Source organism: Drosophila ananassae, chromosome 2L (genome assembly GCF_017639315.1).
Source record: "Drosophila ananassae strain 14024-0371.13 chromosome 2L, ASM1763931v2, whole genome shotgun sequence".
Classification (NCBI taxonomy): domain Eukaryota; kingdom Metazoa; phylum Arthropoda; class Insecta; order Diptera; family Drosophilidae; genus Drosophila; species Drosophila ananassae.
The window spans coordinates 14,894,327-14,914,386 of record NC_057927.1 but is presented as its reverse complement, the minus strand read 5'-3'; the positions used below and the strand labels follow the sequence as shown (position 1 = coordinate 14,914,386).

Sequence of the window (20,060 nt, the reverse complement as noted above, 5' to 3'; positions counted from 1 at the left end):
CGATCGACGGCCAATTAAGCGGCTGCCAAATGATTGATTTAGCTTACTTAAAAAGCCATTTCGTCTAATCCGGAACTGACAAGGCCCCGAACCGACAAAAAAAGTGTAACCGAAGACCCCAAGCAGCGACAACTCCCAATAAAAACATAGCCAAAGTGGATGGATGCATATGATTATCCAAAATGCGTTGGCAAATCTTTTCTCGGGTTTCGGAGTGTGTCTCCTTCCCTGGAGATTTGAGACTGAGACTGTCTCTGCTGCGTTCATATTTCACACCTTAAACGACAATCTACGATTGCTTTTTTCGACTATTTGCATTTTAAATTATTGGTCTGGCCCTCATTGACACGTTGATTTCATAGCTCACAATGCCATTGTCTTATGTCAAATGTATGCAATTTATACAAATTTATTTTTAAACAAATTTCTCGATTGTTTTGCCAGTTTGCCAGTGTCCCATTTATTGAACTCTTTGCTCCTTTTGCTATTTATGATTTCATTTGCTTCTTTCCACTACCAATCATAAATGCCTGCCAGAGCTCCCTGGACAATCAAGTGTCACAATAAAGCTTAGCCCCAGGCCACTCCGATGATCGTTTGCTCAGATGGATGACTATATTATGCGATATAAAAAAACCTATTTATGTATTTTATAAAAAATATATGCACAGTAGTGGGAACGAGGCGTGGCCAATTGAATCAGGTGGCTAAGGTCAAAAGCAGTTACCAATCGTGGCTCTAAATCGTGGCTAGCATGAGTTATGGATGCAGGCTTCACCTGAGATGATCGGATGCCAATCCATAACCGCAAAACTTCATTAGGAATCCAGCTCATATGGCTGTTCAAAAAATCCATAAATCTATGGTTTTCAATTATGGTTGCACTGGAAAGAAACTAATCTTTAAAACTACTTTTAAATAAAATACTAAAAAGCTATAAGTCTTTTTCAAATTTGTAGTGATATTTGCACTTTTCTTTGTTAAATTTCAGTAGGGGCGACTTAAGATTGTCTCAGTGTTGCAGGGCAATACATCAACATGCCAAATGGGCGATCCAAATGGCCTGCGGATCGTCACGTTCGGCCTCCAGTTGGGAGCATTTGCATCATGTTACCCAGGTATTCGAGTAGGTAGGTACATACATTGGAACATGGGCAGGCCGTGTCCTGGCCACAATCAAAATTTGTTCAGCATACAGAGCAGCTAACTGCTTGGCCTCGGAAAAGTCATTGGGGAAATTGAAAATTTTGCAGACGGGGATGGGGAGAAACGCATGCCGATCGAACATGAAACAGATGGAAAAGGGTGCAAACGGGTTCAAAAGCTCACTTTTGTTTCAGAGTCGGCGTCGAGGCGTCTCGGCATCATTTCAAATATCAAAAGTCACGACGACGAAGAAAGCTGGTTTGCCTCTGCCACTGGTGGGCCTGGAATCCCCTCCGATGGGTTCGATGTTTGGTTTTTGGCTCGCTTTTGCGGCTTTCTGTTGGTTTGTGGCAAAGCATTTGGCAAATAATATGCGGCTAAGAGATGTGACTCCAACACTGACTCTCCTCCCGGTGGCATGTCGGTGGAAAACTTGTCCAACTGCCTGGCAATCTTTTTTCCCATTTCCCATTGACAGCGGATGAGTATCCAGTGCCCTCCCCCGCCGATTGGTAATTTTTTTATGCAGGTTACCCAAAAGGTGTTATGGCATTAGGCAGTGAAATTTGGTAATACCTGAAAAAGGTTATTAAAGGCGATGGCGTATTACTTATTTAAATTAAGGAAATTTTTTTGGGTTGTGAGTTATTTGAGCCATTGCAAATATGTTTTTCCGAAATATAGAAATGTTCATAGTCTCTAAAGGATATTTAATTAATATTTAGGACTAAAATACTAGAGAAAATCAATCTATAAAGTATTTTATGTTACTTCCGATTGGTGGATAATGATATTTTCATTTTATAAGTGCCATTCATGGCCAAGAGATGCTTCCAGGTTTGGCCTGTTTGCACATCAACAATGTTGCTAACACATTGATAAAGAAATAAAAAATAAAATAATTGGCATAGCCAGAGTTTAGGTGACTTCGAAGATGACCGGAAGTGGAAAGAGGCAACCGGAAATCGAATATATTTAACCATGCGTCTTCAGAAATGAGTTAATTTACATGCTGAATTGGCGCTAATGCGAGAGAAATTTGCACCACAAAGTGGCCCAAAAATTGCAGAGACCCAGACAGCCACTAGGAAGTTCAAGCCGCAGACTCCAACTTTGATCTGCGGCACGTGTGTGCGTTGTGGCGAGTTGGATGGACGTTCAACTTGGCTGGGGTTTTGGAGCGGAGCTCGGAGCGCTCATTAAGCTCACCGGCTTTGGCTCTGGGCAAGGATTTGGCCGAAAACGAAAACGAAACAAGTTGGCCGATACGGCGATGAAGATGCCACAGAGTTGATGTTGGGTAATGCCGTAAAACTTGGCCAGCAGACGAAAAGGAAAGTCTGGCGAAAACACATCAAACGAGACACGCATAAAACACCAATAAAAAAATGTATAAATAATAACGTATAAAATTTAATTAACTGACTGCAGGCTGATTTTAGTGTAGAATTTATGTTGCGTCATAATGGCCACTAAAATGTGCAAAGGGCGCCTGTGAATTGGCAATTGGCCAAGTTCAAGCAGCAAGCCACAATAATGAGTGTGGTGCTTTCATTCATTAGCCCGCAAGCCAAGCTGGCCAGCGAGTCGGCAACATGCTGAGTGCCAGCAACATGTTGCGAGCAACACTTGCAGCATCTTCAGGCCAAAATGCTTTTGTCTTCGGCCAGGAAAAATTCAAAACCACTCGCGCTTCAGACGGTTTCGAGCGTTCAGACTGTTCGGTTGGGTTTTGATTTTTTTGTTCAGTTGTTATTCGACAGCAACTTCCCCGAAAAACAACAAGAAAATAAACAAAAAACTAAAAAAAAAAGTTAAAACAGACCACGAAGAAAAATCAAACAATCTCTGAGCCGCGAAAATTAGCTTTGTTCCATCGATCCGGCCGGTGTGAACTATCCGCTAATTCGAAAATAACGATTCGAAATTTGGCAATTAATCGAAAATAAAGTGCAACGAGCCAAGCCGACAGCCTGCGGCGGATGAGCTGTAAACAAATCAAATGTCTATAATCCAAATACAATAAAGGAAACGTTAGCAGTTAATTCGCATTTGATTAGTTTCTGTTCCTGTCCCCATTTTCGAATATTACTATTTGATTGCGTGCAACATCTGGACAAGGTGCCCCCAAGGAGCGGTGAGGTGGAGCAGTTGTTCGAGTTGGATTACAGCGCTATATAATCGGATATATCCCAATAAAGATACGCTGTCAAAATGTTTGGTGTGAGTTTTGAACTAAGGACTTTAGATCTTTTTTTTATGATTATGTTAAAGACTAAAAAAAGCTTTAATTTTAAGTTATATATTTCCAAATAATAAACATTTTCTTATTTATTTAACCCCGAATAAATAAAATTCAAAGCCCTTGCCTTTGCTTAACATATTTTCATAAAAAGACGGATATATACTTTATATTCCCCCTTAAATATATATCCCCCTTAAAAGATAGAAATATTTTGAAAATAACAAGTCTTAAATATTTAACACCAATCAGTATCCAATTAAATGTCCTAATCGAATCGAATTCTTAAAAGATCAAACTTTATAAATTTCTCCTTGAACTATAACATCGATAGAAACCAAAAAAAAAATCCCCTCGCACTCTCTTTTTTATAACTCTTTTTTTTCTCCACCCCGAATAGAAATTTCACTAATTTAATAAACTCAATTAGTAAAACACAAGTCAATATTGTCTATACACGCCCATTTTTGGCACTTTGAAAGAAATCTCAGAGTGTGGGAGTCTCTGCGAGAGCAGTGATCGATCGAATAGACCAATCATTAATATATGCATGGGACTGTTTGGTTTTTGGCAAGACCAAATTATTGAAAGTCATTTGCCAAGTCATTTGTGTAATGGCTTTTTAATGCCATTTAATGAATCCGTCTCAGAGCTGGACACAGCCGGGGAGCTCCAATAAAACAATTTAATTAGCGACATCTGAGACGCAGTTAATTTGAAGACTGAAAGACTGAATGTCAGCTACCGATCGAGTTGTTTTACGAGCGTTAATCACTCATAGTCAAAACGACCAGAAAGGCATCATTAAATGCCTTGGCTGATTAAGACCCAAAAACGATAAAAAATAAGAACGATAAGCTGTGACTCTAAGACCTTAAAATTGCCACATATATAAGCGGATGTTGATCAAAATAAGACATCTAATCGCAGGTGGTCGTTTGACTTGAATTAGATTGGGCAATGGAGAATGGGGAGGGAGTTACAAGGATTTATGTGTCTTGTGGCCCGTATGTTGACCCAGCATCGAAGTCCACACCCCACAAGCATATCCGATTTCAGGTTGCGCAATCGACAGTTTATGGCCAAATTCAAATTGCCAGCCAAAGCGACCTGTTCCAGCCAGCCAAAGTTGAGAGTTGGCTCCAGCCTTCGGACCTGAGTGGCGAGTTTTTTGGCATCCAGCCAGCCAGAGTCCCAAGTCCCAGCCCAGGCGGCAGCAAGTCATCTGTGAAGACGCAAGATGTGTGTAGATGTCTGCCGCTGTTGACATGCAATAAAATTTCACTTTTCACCGTTGCATAATTGCAGTTTGACAATGCTTAAAATTGATTATGCTGCACTCGCACTTTTTTTCGCTTTTCTGTTTGCGTTGGCAAAAATAAAAAAATTATATATCCAAACAAAAAGCATCTTCCTTGCCGATTTCACCAGCCCAAAATTAGCCATCGGGTCATAAATCATCCACACAGAGAGTGTCAAGGGATGTGTTTTTGTTCGATTTGGTCAGAAAAATTAAGCGATTAAGGATTAGATGAAAGTGCACGGAAAAAGAAAACACATCTTTTTATTTTATCATCAAAAGAAAGTTATGGTGTCTAATCAAATAAACGACTTTATGATTGTAACAGTAAGAAAACACATTAACTTCATAACACAACAAATTGTAAAGCGCTACTATATCTCCACATTACTATCATTTCCGTAAAAAATTTTATAAACATTTTTTCATATAATGGATCAAATGAGGTGTGTGTGAGTTTCAAGTATCTGAGCCATTTCAATTAATGTTTCCAAGTGCCCCGGGGTTCCGATTTTCACAGTCATTGATCAGGGAATGGTATTTGATTTGCTTATCGGAACTGTTGACCCGGCGCTATTGTATCCAAAACCCGTAGAAAAGTAAAAGTGCCACACACTCACTCACGATCCAGCGGCGCTTCATTCACAAGATATTCAATTCATGGATCCTATTCAAGAAATAAATAATAAGACGCCCGCACACTGAGCGGCGAACACATATATCGTGCCGGGAGATCTGTATCTGTATCTGATTCCAGGGTCTGCACGAAATTGTGCAATTGTCAAAAACTAACAATTTACAATTTACCATATGATAGATGGGCCACTCGGAATAGGAGAAACCCATCTGCACTTGTGCGCATAAATCAGCAGGCACCTGAGATATATGGATAAAAATATATATACATATATAATATATATATATGTATATCAGATATGTCAGTTATAAATGCTGAGAAGCGTAAGCAGCAAGTGCAATGATGGCTTTTAGGGGGAGTTTAGTGTCGAGTTCGTTGCCTAAGTCTTTTGTTTTGTAAACTGCCTTCACGCCGAAAGGTCAACAGCAGCCTCCGATGGCAATTGTACGCTGAGTAGTAACTGGCACACGACGCTGCACACACAATGTAAGCGATTTACATAATAATATGTAACTATATGGACAGTCCACAGTCCACAAGACCCAAAAACAAACAAAACAAAGCCCCCGTCCAGGCGTTGGGCATAAAAAAACATTTACCACTTCCACTGGGCACTGCCACCATCCGATGATCTCTTCTCCGGCTCCATCTTCATCTTTATCATCCGGGGTCTTCCTCAAAAAAGACCTCAAAAGACCAGGGGCCCGGGCATCGATAAAAGTGAAACCGAAATTGCCGAGTACACGGCGCAATGATGCCATTGACATTGCATTTTTGTTTCAACGCGCCATTAGATGTAAAGAGCAAAACAAAAAGTGGAGAAAAAAAATGGAAAAAGCGGCAATTTTCCCTCCAGCCCCTCCCATCTTGACTATACATATATAAATTCGAACTCCCGAGACCCAAAACACAAACAATGGGCAGACATTACGCGAACGCGCCTGCAAAAAGCCAGCAAACAAACATTATCTTAGGATGGAAAAACCTTACAGATACGGTAGGGTGTCTTTATTTGTGTGTGTATCTCGGAAATTTATTGTAATATGCGCACATTGGTAATTTTGTCTTATTTTTATTATGAAATGTGCTGTGTGGCTAAATAAAAGCCGGGGAGATGGCCAAACGCGTTGGTCAATCAAATGAAGATACGGATTTTCACTCAGCCGCTAATGTTGGCGAGAGTTTGTTTTGGCGTGGCAAAAAAATCAAATACAATGTAAAAATATCTCAAAAATAATATGAAAAAACAACAAAATTATTATGGAAACCTGTTGTAATAGACAGCATAATATTATTTATTACCAGACAGGCTGGCAAATTGAATTTGATACCTCGACTTGAACTTGCTCATCTGCTTATCGAGACGATCAATAAACTTGACCTCTGGCCAATCAGCCAGAGATAACCAGTGTCTCTGGGCCTTGTTATATTATGTTATATGAATGCCATCGGATATGCCGCAGCTTCGAGGGCTTACACGCAACCAAACCCAATTAAATGCACATCAATATGCAAATAACAGTCAGCAAAATGGGCCCTAATCGAAATGTAAACAGCAATGAATCCAAAAATATCCCCTGCCATATCGCATATCGCACACATATATCGCGATATCACGTTATTGGTCAATATCTGGGGGCCCAATCAATGCCAATCAAAAGCCCGATTCCATGTCAAAACAGTATCGGCCCGATCCGCGGAGATTAGGTTAATATATCGCGCCGAAACAATGGCAGGCCCGATACCGAGCAGGGCGCGTCAGCCTCGAATCGATTCGAGTGTGAAATTATGCTAATTTCCGGGGACTTGCTATCTGACCATCCACTTTCTGGGATCTGGTATCGGGCTGGAAAGGCGGCTACCATTCAGCCAAGATGCCCACACACGCAATTACAGTCGTTTTTTATGGGCCCGTGGACAACAAAGCTTGGTAGCTACAAAGGCAGTTAAAAGCCCATAAAATACTGTAACAAATTTATTGAGCAAGAGAAAACAAGGGGATTGTTATTGAGACGACATAAAAAGTAGATGATCGATTAGGGCATGATCTCTAGTTTGAAATGTGATGACTTCTTCAAGTATTTAGAAATTTAAAGAACTCCTTTAAGGAGAAGCTTAAGTGTTAAAAAGTTTCTCAGAAAACTACTTTTTAACATTCAAAATTGGAATATTTTCGATTATATTTAGGGAAACAACGAATCCATTGTTTATAAACCATAATTTGGTTATGAATGTGAACCAATTTGTTTTTTATATTAATAGCTAATTTGGAACAGCATTGTTAAGAGCCACAAAAAATAAAAATCCCTTTAAAATATCGTTTGTTTGGGCGTGAACTTGACTTGGTCGTAAAATAAGTGAGAAAAGTTTGCATGCGACTGCATTTTATGACATTCCTCGGCCTAGTCAGGATTACAACATAACTCTGACACACATAAATATTAATGCTGGCCCACATTGAGCATAAACGGCAATTTGCACCGGCTCGCCAATTGGTGGACTGGTTGGTTATTCGATCGGACTTTGGTGGGGATGGGTATGGGAATGGGAATGTAATGGATTGCGTTATACGAGAAGATGTACAACTTTCAACCAGGTTTTCGGGGCTTATCATTTGGCCGCTGCCGGGCTGCTTAATAATGCGTGGCGGCTTGTAGATGCCACTGGCGGTGGGCAACCGCAGGCTTGTCTGATGCAATCCAATCACCCAGCGAGTGCGGCTAAATGCAAAATGCGGAATGCATCTGCAGAATGCGAAATATCCGAGGTGAAGCCGAGCTCAGCAGGCGTGAAATTAATCACAAAGCCAGGGGAGAGCCATACGAATATGATGTACCATTTTTTTGTTATTATTATTGTTTTTCTCTTTATTTTTTTTATTGTTGTCGAGTGGAACTGGGTTACCCAGTCTTGGCGTCGAAAGTGAAGTCTTTCGGTATGGTCAGCTCCCGGCTTATGCAATTGCTACGAGGGGAAGACAAAAAGAAAACATTTTCTACCCACACACACTTTACACACAAGAAATCAAGCAATATATGAATAATATAGACAGCTCTGGGCCATCAACCATTGGGCTATTGCTAATTTATTGGCGTTGTCCGATTGTTGTTAAATCACTTTTACACTTTGCGGCTTTTGGGGCTTCGGGGGATTTTGCGGAACTCTGCGGCCAGTAAAAATAATTATGGATAATTAAAGGAATTTTATTGAGCTGCCTTATGGCGTTTTACGCGCTTGTTAATTTCGTACATTTACAATATGAATATCTTCGTCCAATTAAAACGGAAATTGGCAGCTTCGGAAGGGATTATTATAATGAAGCTGGCTGTGAACTAGTATATTAAGTAGAGAAATTTTAAACATTTTGCCAGCTTTTATTTTTAGCCTTCAGTTTGATTAAAGACTTTCCCATCCACAAAACATATTCAACAGATATTAAAGGGAGTTTTCCTTCACGATTTGCAGCAAATATTTACAATTAAACACTTCCGTATAATGCGGATTGTATTTTCGTGTATTCAAGTGCCAAACATTGCAGGGAAATAGCCCGAAATGAAATAAATGGAAATGGGAATGGGAATGCCTACATGCGATTGAGCCAACATGCTCAGGTAGCCTTTTAATATGACTATGCCAGAGATATCCAACTACCTTGGCCTGACCATTACAATTTATGATGATTGCTATTTTTTCTCTTCACTGTTCCCTACCTGCTCCCCAGCCTGGCCCCTTCACGAAATCAAAGCCGGCAAACTTGATTAGCTTAGCGCCAACTTGATGGCTTCCATACCGAGATTGATGCAAATGATCAGCAAAGCAGACAGGGCTATTGGTTTTTTGTGGGCTTTAGCTCCGCGAAAAATACAAACAAGTTGGAAAAGAAATGACTGCAGACTGGAATTATTTCCCATCGAAAATGGTGGCGTGGCTCCTAATGCTTTGCCCTTTAACAGAACTTGAACTCTGGCCTTGGCTGGGGCGGAAGAGGACTGCCAGTTAAATTGTAAAAAATAATGGTGATTTTCCCGCCAGTCTTTTTAACTCAAAATGCATAAAAAGTCGCGTCATGTTCGATTTTATAATGACGAACTTCAAAGGAGAGGCCTTTGCGGTTGTTTGAAGGCGAACAAGTAGAAAGTTTTGGGGCGAAAATCTGGAGTCAAAGGTGTTGAGCAGAGTTGAAAGATTTAATCAATGCGAAAGATTGATGAACTATAGGCGGTTCAATTGAAAAATGGTTTCTATGATTTTTGTCGAAGTCACTGGAAAAAATTTATAAAAAGACAATTTCTTTCCTGTCCAAAAAAAGAAGGTTTTTTCCCCCGTGTAATAAAATATTTATGCAACATTGGCGATGCAAATCGCTGGAATCCTGGCTGCGAATCAAATGGGCTTTTCATTTCATCTGTTGCTGCTGAGCTGATTAAATAATTTCCAGCCGGCCAGAAACGACTTCCCCACGATCGTACAAATTTGGCCAAAAACGAGAAACAATGCAAAGTGCCAAGTGGCAACAACGTGACTGGCATAAAAACCAAAGAAAATCCTGGGCACCCACAATGAGCGCCCAAAACCGAAACGAAACCAAATCAAAGCGAGAAACTCACGTAGTCCGAGGCACTCTCTGTGCTTCAGCGACAGGTGGTCAGATGGCTTGGCTTTCAACCCCCAACCCCCCAGCCAGCCAACCCTCAGCCAGCATCCATGGCTCGTTTGGGGCAACAATTAGCCTAAACTTTCGGCAACGGCCAAACAAGCGTTGCAAGGCAATTTGCAAAAAGTCTCGGCAAGCTAGAGCCAGCAAACCACCAGAAATCAATCGTCAAGCTGTTGAAAATGGGAAATTGTGCAAAAGGGGCCCGAACGCAGTGCATGGATTCATTCCCCTGGAAAAGTCAAGAAAACCCGAATGCTCCGATGCCATCTGAGTGGGCAGTCTGACCAGCAAAAAGCAAGAAAAAACTACATATAATGCGTTATGATTTTCCGTTGGGCATATGCCGGAAAGATTACCGCTCTGCGATTAGTAGACTTGATTTGGAAAAACGAAGGGGTCAGAGAGTGTTCATGCATTTTCCAGCAGATTGCACAAGTTGGCTCAAAACTGGGCTTGGTCTCTGGGAAATTAAAAAAAAATTACCAGAAATTTCAAAGCGATAATGCAGCATAATAATTGAGAAATGTATGAGACAGATAAAATGTGACAGGTTAATAAGAAAATTATGATTAGTTGGGGAGTTGGGATGGGAGTTTCTATATATGTATTTTATAATTTATATTTTTGATGTCTTATGTGGAATACTTTTCATATTTATTTATATTTTGAACATAAAATGAACCATGAATGAAATACACTTTTTGTAAAGTTAAGATTGTAAAGGTTAAATATCATATTTATGAAATCTATACATAAATCCTTCGACTCTCTAATTGTTTGAAATTAAAAAAAAAATATTACAAAGGTCATAGATACTTCAAATGTTCGTGAGTTTGCTTTTTACAAAACATTTCGCAGAGCTCAGCATGCTCTAAAAGCCAATTAAAATCTTTAAAGATTTCCCAAAAACTTTTAAAAATTCCGCCTTTAAATAACACTAAAGCCCACGTTGACTAATGCAATGGCTTGTGAAATAGTGAAGATGTCACAGACAATTAGCCAAACCGATTCAGCCCAAGGTGTCGCCAACAACCCGAGCATCAATGGTCGTTAAACGAAATGAGCCATGAAACTAAGACCCCCAAAACGTGACGTTTTAAACTTATTAAGTTATTAACTCTTAAGCTCATCCATTAATATTTCCTCTCTTTGGTTTATCTTCCCAACCAAACAGAGACATCTAAACGGCCTGCCCTGGGTATTGCTGGCCCTTCTACTGCTGGCGGCTTTGAGGCTTCATGTAACCAATGCTGCGGAGGAAGTGGAGGATACAGCCACGGACAATGGCAGTACAGAGAGCAATGAGATCATACCAAGAGAAGCGATCCAGAAACTGGACTATTCCGTGCGACAGGCCCTACTCCGGGCCATAGACAAACTGGAGCAAGAGGAGGCGGCCGCCGGGGTGACGGAAAGTGGCGAGGACAGTCCCAGCAGCAGTGGATCCCGATCACTCCTGCGCACGGAAACCAGCACTCTGCCATCACACCGTGAAAAGGATGAGATCCTGGAGGAGAGTACCAACGGCGCCGAGCCGGAGCCGGTGGTGCCCACAGTTCAGTTTTATACAGCCACCTTCGATGAGCGGAATGCCCAGGAGCAGTTGCTATCCTCTTTCATCGATCGTTCTAAGCTGTGGAAGAAGACCACGCTGCGTAAGCAGAACTCCCCCACAGTTTCTTCTCTTCTGGAACCGAAGTCCGCAGAGGCCGATGGTCCGGAAAATCGTCAACTTACCAGAAGTGTGGATAGCGCGAGTTCCGGATCCGTGACCAGCAATGAGATCTCCCACGACAGTGGCAGCCATGAGATCAAGTTCGAAATCAGCAATTTAAGGAAACCCACCACAACAACAACCACAACCACGACCAGCACAACAACAACTACGCCAAGACCACGCACCACCAGGCGTCGTACGACCACAACAACCACCACGACTACGACAACCACTCCGCGGCCCACGCACAACGAGGATGGAGAGAATATCGAGCTGGTGGACAAGCAGGATATTCGCATCCAGGAAGCACCGCTCGTCACCGCATTCACGGTGGATCTGGATGAGCGAGGAACGGCCCATAAGTTCCGCCCACTGCTCGCGGGCAATCAGCGCAGCAGCTTTGCACCACAACAGCAATTGCAACAGACACATCAGCCACACCAGCAACATGTCGGACCCACCATTACCAAACTGAATGTGTTGGAGTCGGAGCCGCCGGCCACACCACTGCCCACACAGTTTCCACCCACCAGCAGCAGCACCACCACCACCCAGATTACCACCAGTACTGCGGCCAACAATGGTTTCTCTACCACGCCCGCCTTCTTGGCCAGCACCACTACCAATTATGTGAAGGTAAACTGAATAAATTATGGAAAATTAAGGCTTAAACATTAAAAGACCATTTCTCTAATAGCACTAATTTATTTATAATTATTTCCAACTCCCAAGTTTTCAATATTATTAATTTGTCATTAGCAGGAGCCTAGGAGCAACATTCAGGAAACACCAAATGTGAACAACTATCTTATTGAAAGGCAGAGGGCTTTGGAGCAGCAGATCTACCAACTGAAGATTCAGGCTCAAGAGCAACAGGCTCTGATCCTGCGCCAGTTGAAGCTCCTAGAGGAGCAAAGCCAGAACCGTTACCAGGCCACGCCCATTGCACAACCCAGTACATTGCAGCCACAGCAGCACCTACAACAGCAGCAGCAACAGCAACTGCAGCAGCAACCGCCACCGCCACCGGTCCAGCAGCCACATGGTTCGCTGGAGGCCATTCAGACGGCACTGCAACCACCCTCAGTGGGTTACTCCATAAGACCTTCGGTGGAATTTATACCCAGCACACATACCAAAACTGTTATTTATCCCACATATCCAATTGAGCAGCAATTGCCGCTGCGCGATGCCGTTTCGGGTCATAAATTCGCCCTGCAAAACAGCAACAACAATGGCAATAGCAACACCAACTATCAAAAATTGCCAGCACCGTCGAATGCAGTTCAGCAAATTTTCCAAAACCTGCAGCAATCGCTGCAGAAATCGAATGAAAATTTGCAAGTCCAGCCCTCGAATCAGTTCAACTTTTCACCCGCCGAGGCGTCGCAACTTCAGGCCCTGCCCCAGCATAATTACAAGCAATTTCAACAGCAGCCCCTCCAGCAGCAACATCAGTTGCTAGTGCCCAACTATGTCAGCAATGCGATCTTCCAGCAACAGCAACAGCAGCAACAACAACAGCAGCACAGGGGCCGCCAGTTCCGTCAAGAGACGGGAGTAGGCAACTTTGGACTGAACTCCAATGTGGAGATCCAGCCGAGCAACTCCTTTGCCACCACAATTGTCAGCCAGCAGCCGAGTTCGAATCCCACTTTGGATAACCAGAACTTTTACAGGCAACATTTGACGCCGCAGCTCAGCAATCAGTTGCAGCAGAACGCCCAGCAATATCTGCAGCAGCAGCAACAACAGCAATTGTTGCAACAACAGGCGAAATCAGGAGGTGAAGTCAGTCCAGGTAATGCAAACTATAAAAATAGACATTCGAGCCATTCGAGTGGCAATCAACTTAGTCAATTTAGCAGCTTAAGAAATCTTGACGAATTGAAAGTAATCAGTAAAGTTCTAGCTCTCAACCACGGGATCCCGCAGTTCGCCTCACAAAACCTGCACTTCAACGGGGCCTTTTGAGCACTTGCACCACCACCACAAGCACCACCAGCAAACCCCACACAACAGTAAAATCTAAAAAAGATGCACCACCCAAAAACCCTCCGTTTCCGTTTCTGGTCCTGCTCCTGAGTCCCTACCCTGTTATTCGAAAATCTACGCAGTTGAGTTAAGTTTTACGTACAACATCTTTGTAAATATTCATTTTATTTTAAAACATAAGACTAAAATCTAAGAAGAGTATAGAAAAAAACGGAAGAGTGCAGCTCGAGCGACCCGAAATGATGGAGGAGGATAAGGATTTAATGGTGAACCACTTGCCAGAAAAGTGTTGAAATGTAATAATTATTTATTTTCTTTGTGAATAAAGCTTATATTAAAGAAAAAAAACGTTGTTTTCTGAAATATCAACGGTATTTCTTTGAATTTAAATTTAACAGTGATCTTACATATGTTAACTGTCTCCCATCTCTAATGTTGTTGACGTTTATCGATATCGATCTGCTCCAAACCAAAATAAAAGCCCCCAAAACAAATCCCCGATGTAAACAAATGGCACAATTGCACAAATCAACCGCGATAATCCTATTTTGGCAAACGCAGCAATTAAGCTTGCAATGGATAAGGAAAAAATATATTTTTAGAATTGACAAAGCAGAATGCTGACAAAACAATTTTGATGGAAAAGCTTGGAAAGCTTTGCCACCCTTTGATAGCGACGCATGTGTAGCAATCCAATTTTGTTAATAAACAATAGTTTAGTACGGGTACAACCGCCGTACTAACGCCACCGACATGTGGTCCCGCAGCAGTAGTTCCCGGCGACAAGTGGCGACCCGCGAAGATGATCCCGAGAAGGTTTTGCAACAGGTGCAGGAGCTAAGCGACTGGCTCACAGCCAATCCCCAGGTCAACGGGTGCAACTCTTACGAAAACCTGCACTTTTTTCTACGGACCTCTAAATTCGATGTGGAACGAACCAAGAAAAAACTAAAGACATTCTACCAAATGAGAGCTGAGCGCACCGAGTGGTTTGACAATCGTGATCCTAAGCTTCCAGAAATCCAGGAGCTGCTTGATCTAGGCGTATTCCTTCCAATTGGGGCGGACGCGGAACAAAGGATGGTGGTGGTCATCCGAACCGCAGCTCATGATCCTAAGAAGCACTCTCAAAACAACGTATTTAAGGTGAGTCATGGATTCGTGCTCAACTTCACACTTTGTGTTAATTTTTATAAAAATTAGAAGGCCTTACGCTCGCCTCTTTGTGTATATACCATACATGGGAGGATAAAGTTCATAAACCCCGTATTTTATGTAGATTAAGTAAAGTTCTTGATACATTCTACTCATACGCAGTGTATACTGCTCGAATGGGTGAGATTTAAAAATACTTGAAGTTATTTTTCTTTTTCTGGAATTGCACATTTTAACTTTTCAAAACTTTATTTCCCAGACAAGTAAAATGATATTGGACCTGCTGCTCAAACTCGAGCCGGAGATATGTGCCCGAGGCATGGTGGCCATTCTAGATATGCAGGGCGTTCAGCTAGGTCATGCGTTGCAATTGAATCCAAAGCTTATCAAGCGATCGGTCGAGAGCTGGACAGCGTACCCTTGTCAGCCGAAGCTCCTGGAGTTCACCAATGCTCCACGGCATGTCAACATCTTCTTAAATACCTTTAGGTGGGCTGGATTTTCGAACAACGAACAGATATTAATTTCATTTAATTAATTAATGTTCATTTTCAGAATTTTTATGACCCCCAAGATTCGGTCTCGATTGTTTGTTCGCCGGGAGGGAACCTCTGTTAACTGTGATCAACTCCCCAAAGATTTGGGTGGCCAGGGTCCCAGCTATGAGGAGCTTGCACTTAAATGGAAGCAGCTGTTGGAGGAGAATGCCGATTTCTATGTGGAGCAAGACAAATACAAAAGCAAGCTCAAGTGATTGGGGTTAGTGTGGCGACAGTGATAAGACGACGATTAGCCAAATGCGAGAGATTATTTGTGCAAAAAATGCGCAAATACTCACTAAGCGCATATCGGCTGTCATGTCATAAGGAAGCAAACTAGAGCTATTCCATAATACCCCATTAATCCATAGTTTTAAAGTTTATTCGTCACAATCAAGTATTTGGTATTCACCTAGTTAATCTAACCCATTTTGTTTTTGTTTTGAAATAAAGAGTGTCATAATTCATAATATTCTCTTTATTAGTATAAAACGTATCAAAAATGTTTATCAAGTCTACAATTATTATCAGTTATTGGGTGCTGTCGACGATCATCGCCGCCTCACATTTCTGGGGTTTGCATTACAAAATCATTTCGTTTAATTCGCTGCACGACGCCGAGCTAAATAGCGATAGTTTAATAGTAATAAATACATACATACATACACAGAAAGAAAAACGATAAACAAGGAAAACACGCATAGTTTGTGAACGTAATAATGATTCTTGCAAGCGGGGTATGTGTGGGTTAGTATTAGAAGGCGTGCTGTGGCTGCTGTTCAGTTTTCTCTTTTACATATATATAAATATGATTTATATTTCTTAAATTTACGTTTTTCACATATAAAAATATAGTTGTTGCTCTTGATCAGCATTTAGCCCGCTATAGTTTTTCTTCTGGTTTGTTTATGTTTTTAGTGGGAACACGTGAAGCACTGAACGAAACTTAAAAGCTATAAACGATAAACGAGGAAGGGGAAGGGCGGTAACTAACTAAAGTCTGCCGGAGCGCTCCCATCACAAGTCCAACTGCATGCCAACGCCTCCTGAATCACTCCCACTGCCACCACCTCCAGAGTCCACCAGCTGCAGTGATTCCTATATCTGCCGCTCATCCTTTGCCGTCAGCTTATCGATGAGTTCCTGCAGAGGGGCCAGCTCGCGGCGCTCGATCAAGTTAAACTCCTGCACGAAGAAGATAAAATGCTTAAAGGACGTATTGAGGTGGGCCTCTTCGCCCAGCGTCACCACTTCTGAGAAGTGTTGGTGATAGATATGCGCGTAGACGCGGAAAAGACGCTTCAGTATGGTCTTAGCGGAGGAGAGAAAGTTCTTTGGGAACGGGACACCGATCTTTGAAGGGAACAAAGTCTCATCGTCCAGCTGGTCTTGCACCCAGGTCATCAGGTAGTCAATATACTTGGGGGCACTACACTTGATGGGCTTCTTCACAGTCAGGCCATCCGCCCAATGGTATTCGTACTTGGGTCCCGCCGACATAATACCACAGCTCTCCTCCGTACAGAACTCTGTTATGGTGCCGTACAGCATGTTGATCTGATTGAAAAAGTCCACAGCTAAAAGAAGAAAGATTTTATAAGAATTCCGGATCCAATTGGAATGGGTAGGGTGCACTTACTGTTGACAGCCACCCACTCGTTGAGATCCTCGCCATCGGGAAGAGCCACTGCATTGCGAAGATTGCCTGAGCCAAGAGTGGCGGCTGCATGCTTCATGAGATCATATTGGTGTGTGCCCTCGGGTATATTCTTTTTTGGCTTAAAGGTCTTGCTGGAACGCGAGCCGCTGGAGAGAAAGAAACGAATTAGTCTTGGCCCCAACAACCCCATTTTGTAGACGAAGTTGGGGAAGTAACCCCACCTCCGCCAGGGCAATTTGTAGGGAACAAAGCAGCGACGAGGAAGGGGAGAATTCGAAGCTTTCTTTGTCCTCTGAAGAGGAATATTTTTTTGTGTAGTTTTTGCATTTGTTTTTTTTTTTTTTAAATTTTTTTTCAATGAAGAACTTACAACAAAAAGTCCATGGCCATGCAGTTCTCCTTTGCCTTTCACCTGCTCCAAATCGAATATTGCAATGGAAGCTTCTGCTGGGACTTTTTCGGCGAGTAGCTCACCGCTTGTCTGGGTGTTTGGGGTCTTTCTCCTCCAATATTCCCACAATTAACTCACAATACGAAGCAACAATGAAATTAAAAAAAAATTTCTGGAAAGGAATTTTTGCAGCAGGTTTTTAAACGAAATGGGGGACGTATAAGAATCCGATATTTGTTGCGCTTTCGGTGACACGCTGCTACACTAACTCAACAGCTGATAAACTGAACTCCAGATAGTGTGCAGTGCAACTACGGATTTCAGTTGTTTATAAACGCAAAAATTGTTATAAATAAAAATAAAATTGCTTTCACGCAGACTCTTTCTTTCCTTCTCTGTCTTTTATCAACGTGGCCAGCTTGCGAAAAATGTCACTAATATCAAAACAGGTCTTGCATCGGTATTTTGAAAAGGGCTACTGTATTTTTCCCCTCACAGACTCTGGTCACATTGGGAAGTATAGCACGTGGAAAAACAAGTGAAGCACCGCATTTTGTGAATAAATATATATTTACTAATAAAATCGGTGTACTTTCGACATAAATATGGTAAATATAAATGCTAAATTTATTGCCTTCTAGTTATGCTATATGAAAAGAGCAACAGTGAAGTGTTTATACGGCAAAAGCTAACCTAAACTGGTATCAGACGAAAGGGCCTCCAAAACATGTGCTTGCCACCACACCAAATTGATTGTTGCCCATCATTTATGTGATTTTTCCCCTCCCACAGTCGAACCTCTATGTGCTCTACGAGCATGCAGCGGGCTTCTCGCTCTTCTCCGTCAAGGAGTTCGAGGAGGTGTCCATGTTCCTGCCCCAGGTAGAGTCCTCCGTTACGGACATTGCCAAGTTCAACTCGATAGTGAAGCTGGCTGGATTTGCTCCCTTCAAGACGGCCATCGCCGCCCTGGAAAACATCAATGCCATCTCTGAGGGTATTGTGCCACAGGATCTGCTTAGTTTCCTCGATGATTTCTTCGCCAAGCTGAAGAAGAAGAAGTGCACCCTAGGCATTGCTGATGCTAAGCTGGGAGCAGCTATCACTGAGGCCATTGGAGTACAGTGCAGTCACTTCGGTGTAGTTCCTGAAATTCTGCGCGGTGTACGCTTCCACTTCGCCAAGTTGGTCAAAGGTAGGATGATCTGCAATTTAAACAGATTTCAATAACTAATGTTTTGTTTCGCTCTTTCTTCTCAGGATTTACGGACAAATCTGCTGGCGTTGCTCAGCTGGGTCTGGGCCATAGCTATTCCCGTGCTAAGGTCAAGTTCAATGTCCATCGTTCGGACAACATGATCATTCAGTCTATTGCTCTGCTGGATCAGCTCGACAAGGACGTCAACACCTTTTCCATGCGCATACGCGAGTGGTACTCTTACCACTTCCCGGAACTGGTTAAAATCGTGCCCGACAACTACATGTTTGCCAAAACCGCCAAGTTCATTAAGGACCGCAAGAACCTCAGCCAGGATCAGCTGGATGAGCTCGAAAAGATCGTCATGGATTCGGCCAAGGCGCAAGCCATCATTGATGCGGCTAAGATGTCAATGGGAATGGATATTTCCATCGTTGATCTGATGAACATTGAGCTCTTTGCTGAGCGAGTTGTGAAACTATCCGAGTACCGAAAGAAGTTGTCCACCTATTTGCACAACAAAATGAACTTGGTGGCGCCCAATCTGCAGTCTTTGATTGGCGATCAAGTTGGTGCCCGCCTCATCTCGCATGCCGGCAGCTTGACCAATTTGGCCAAGTACCCTGCATCCACGGTACAAATTTTGGGTGCTGAGAAGGCACTGTTCCGTGCATTGAAGACCCGCTCCAACACCCCCAAGTACGGTTTGATCTATCACTCGTCGTTCATTGGCCGTGCCGGACTTAAAAACAAGGGCCGCATTTCCCGTTTCCTGGCCAACAAGTGCTCCATTGCTTCGCGTATTGATTGCTTCCTCGAGCAGCCTACTAGCGTGTTCGGAGAATCGCTAAAGCAGCAGGTGGAAGATCGCCTCAAGTTCTACGAATCCGGCGATGTGCCTCGCAAGAATATCGAGGTCATGAAGGAGGCCATCGAGGCAGTTGGTCAGGAAGCTGCCGCTTCTGCTCAGTCGGACAAGAAGAAAAAGAAGAAGAAGCGCGGTGCAGAAGAAGATACTAATGGAGCCAGCAATGGAAACGGAGCAGCAGAGGCAGAGGCAGAAAACGGCAACGGAAACGCCGATGGAGAGCCAAAGAAGAAGAAGAAAAAGAAGAACAAAAATAAGGAAGCCGTGGAAGCGTAATAGTCGCCTCCATTCTGCGTAGTTTTAAGTTCCCAATTTCGTTTTACCTTCTTAATTTGTATTTCCATTATGTCCGAATGGATCCAACTTTATTTTCAATAAATTCTATAGGGTATATTTCCCCAAATGCTTATTTCTTTACTATGTTTCATGGGGTCTAAGAAACTAGAAGACAACTACCGGGTTCCATGAAGACCTTCTGTCAATAGGGCTTCAAGGAAGGGCTAAAGAAATGCCACTGTCTCTGAGAATCATTGAGGATGGTCTTGTTGACCTCGT

At 42.6% G+C, this 20,060-nt stretch overlaps 4 protein-coding genes across 5 annotated transcripts; 3 read left to right on the top strand and 1 right to left on the bottom strand.

Moving 5' to 3' along the window:
• The first annotated feature begins 2,813 nt into the window (after window positions 1-2,813).
• LOC6499362 (putative mediator of RNA polymerase II transcription subunit 26) lies at window positions 2,814-14,041 on the top strand. Of its 2 annotated transcripts, none has more exons than XM_032449762.2 (4): window positions 2,814-3,369; window positions 11,157-12,335; window positions 12,462-13,500; window positions 13,612-14,035. In XM_032449762.2, exons 1-4 carry the CDS (start codon window positions 3,361-3,363, stop codon window positions 13,671-13,673), a joined length of 2,289 nt encoding a protein of 762 aa, XP_032305653.1. In that variant the 5' UTR covers window positions 2,814-3,360; the 3' UTR covers window positions 13,674-14,035. The 2 variants fall into 2 exon arrangements, with proteins under 2 accessions (XP_032305653.1, XP_014766034.1); XM_014910548.3 differs by having other exon boundaries at window positions 2,815-3,369; window positions 12,459-13,500; window positions 13,612-14,041.
• Window positions 14,042-14,165: 124 nt separating this feature from the next.
• LOC6499363 (retinol-binding protein pinta) lies at window positions 14,166-15,895 on the top strand. Its single transcript, XM_001954755.4, has 3 exons — window positions 14,166-14,840; window positions 15,109-15,338; window positions 15,405-15,895. The coding sequence occupies exons 1-3, from the start codon at window positions 14,448-14,450 to the stop codon at window positions 15,601-15,603; spliced, it is 822 nt and encodes a 273-aa protein (XP_001954791.1). The 5' UTR covers window positions 14,166-14,447; the 3' UTR covers window positions 15,604-15,895.
• LOC6501222 (MOB kinase activator-like 1) lies at window positions 15,851-17,871 on the bottom strand. The gene is made up of 3 exons (XM_001954754.4): window positions 17,419-17,871; window positions 17,028-17,194; window positions 15,851-16,965 (listed from the first exon to the last, which is right to left on the bottom strand). Exons 1-3 carry the CDS (start codon window positions 17,436-17,438, stop codon window positions 16,487-16,489), a joined length of 666 nt encoding a protein of 221 aa, XP_001954790.1. The 5' UTR covers window positions 17,439-17,871; the 3' UTR covers window positions 15,851-16,486.
• Window positions 17,872-17,922: 51 nt separating this feature from the next.
• On the top strand, window positions 17,923-19,914 carry LOC6499364 (nucleolar protein 56). Its single transcript, XM_001954753.4, has 3 exons — window positions 17,923-18,047; window positions 18,232-18,634; window positions 18,700-19,914. Exons 1-3 carry the CDS (start codon window positions 18,045-18,047, stop codon window positions 19,779-19,781), a joined length of 1,488 nt encoding a protein of 495 aa, XP_001954789.1. The 5' UTR covers window positions 17,923-18,044; the 3' UTR covers window positions 19,782-19,914.
• The last annotated feature ends 146 nt before the right edge of the window (window positions 19,915-20,060 follow it).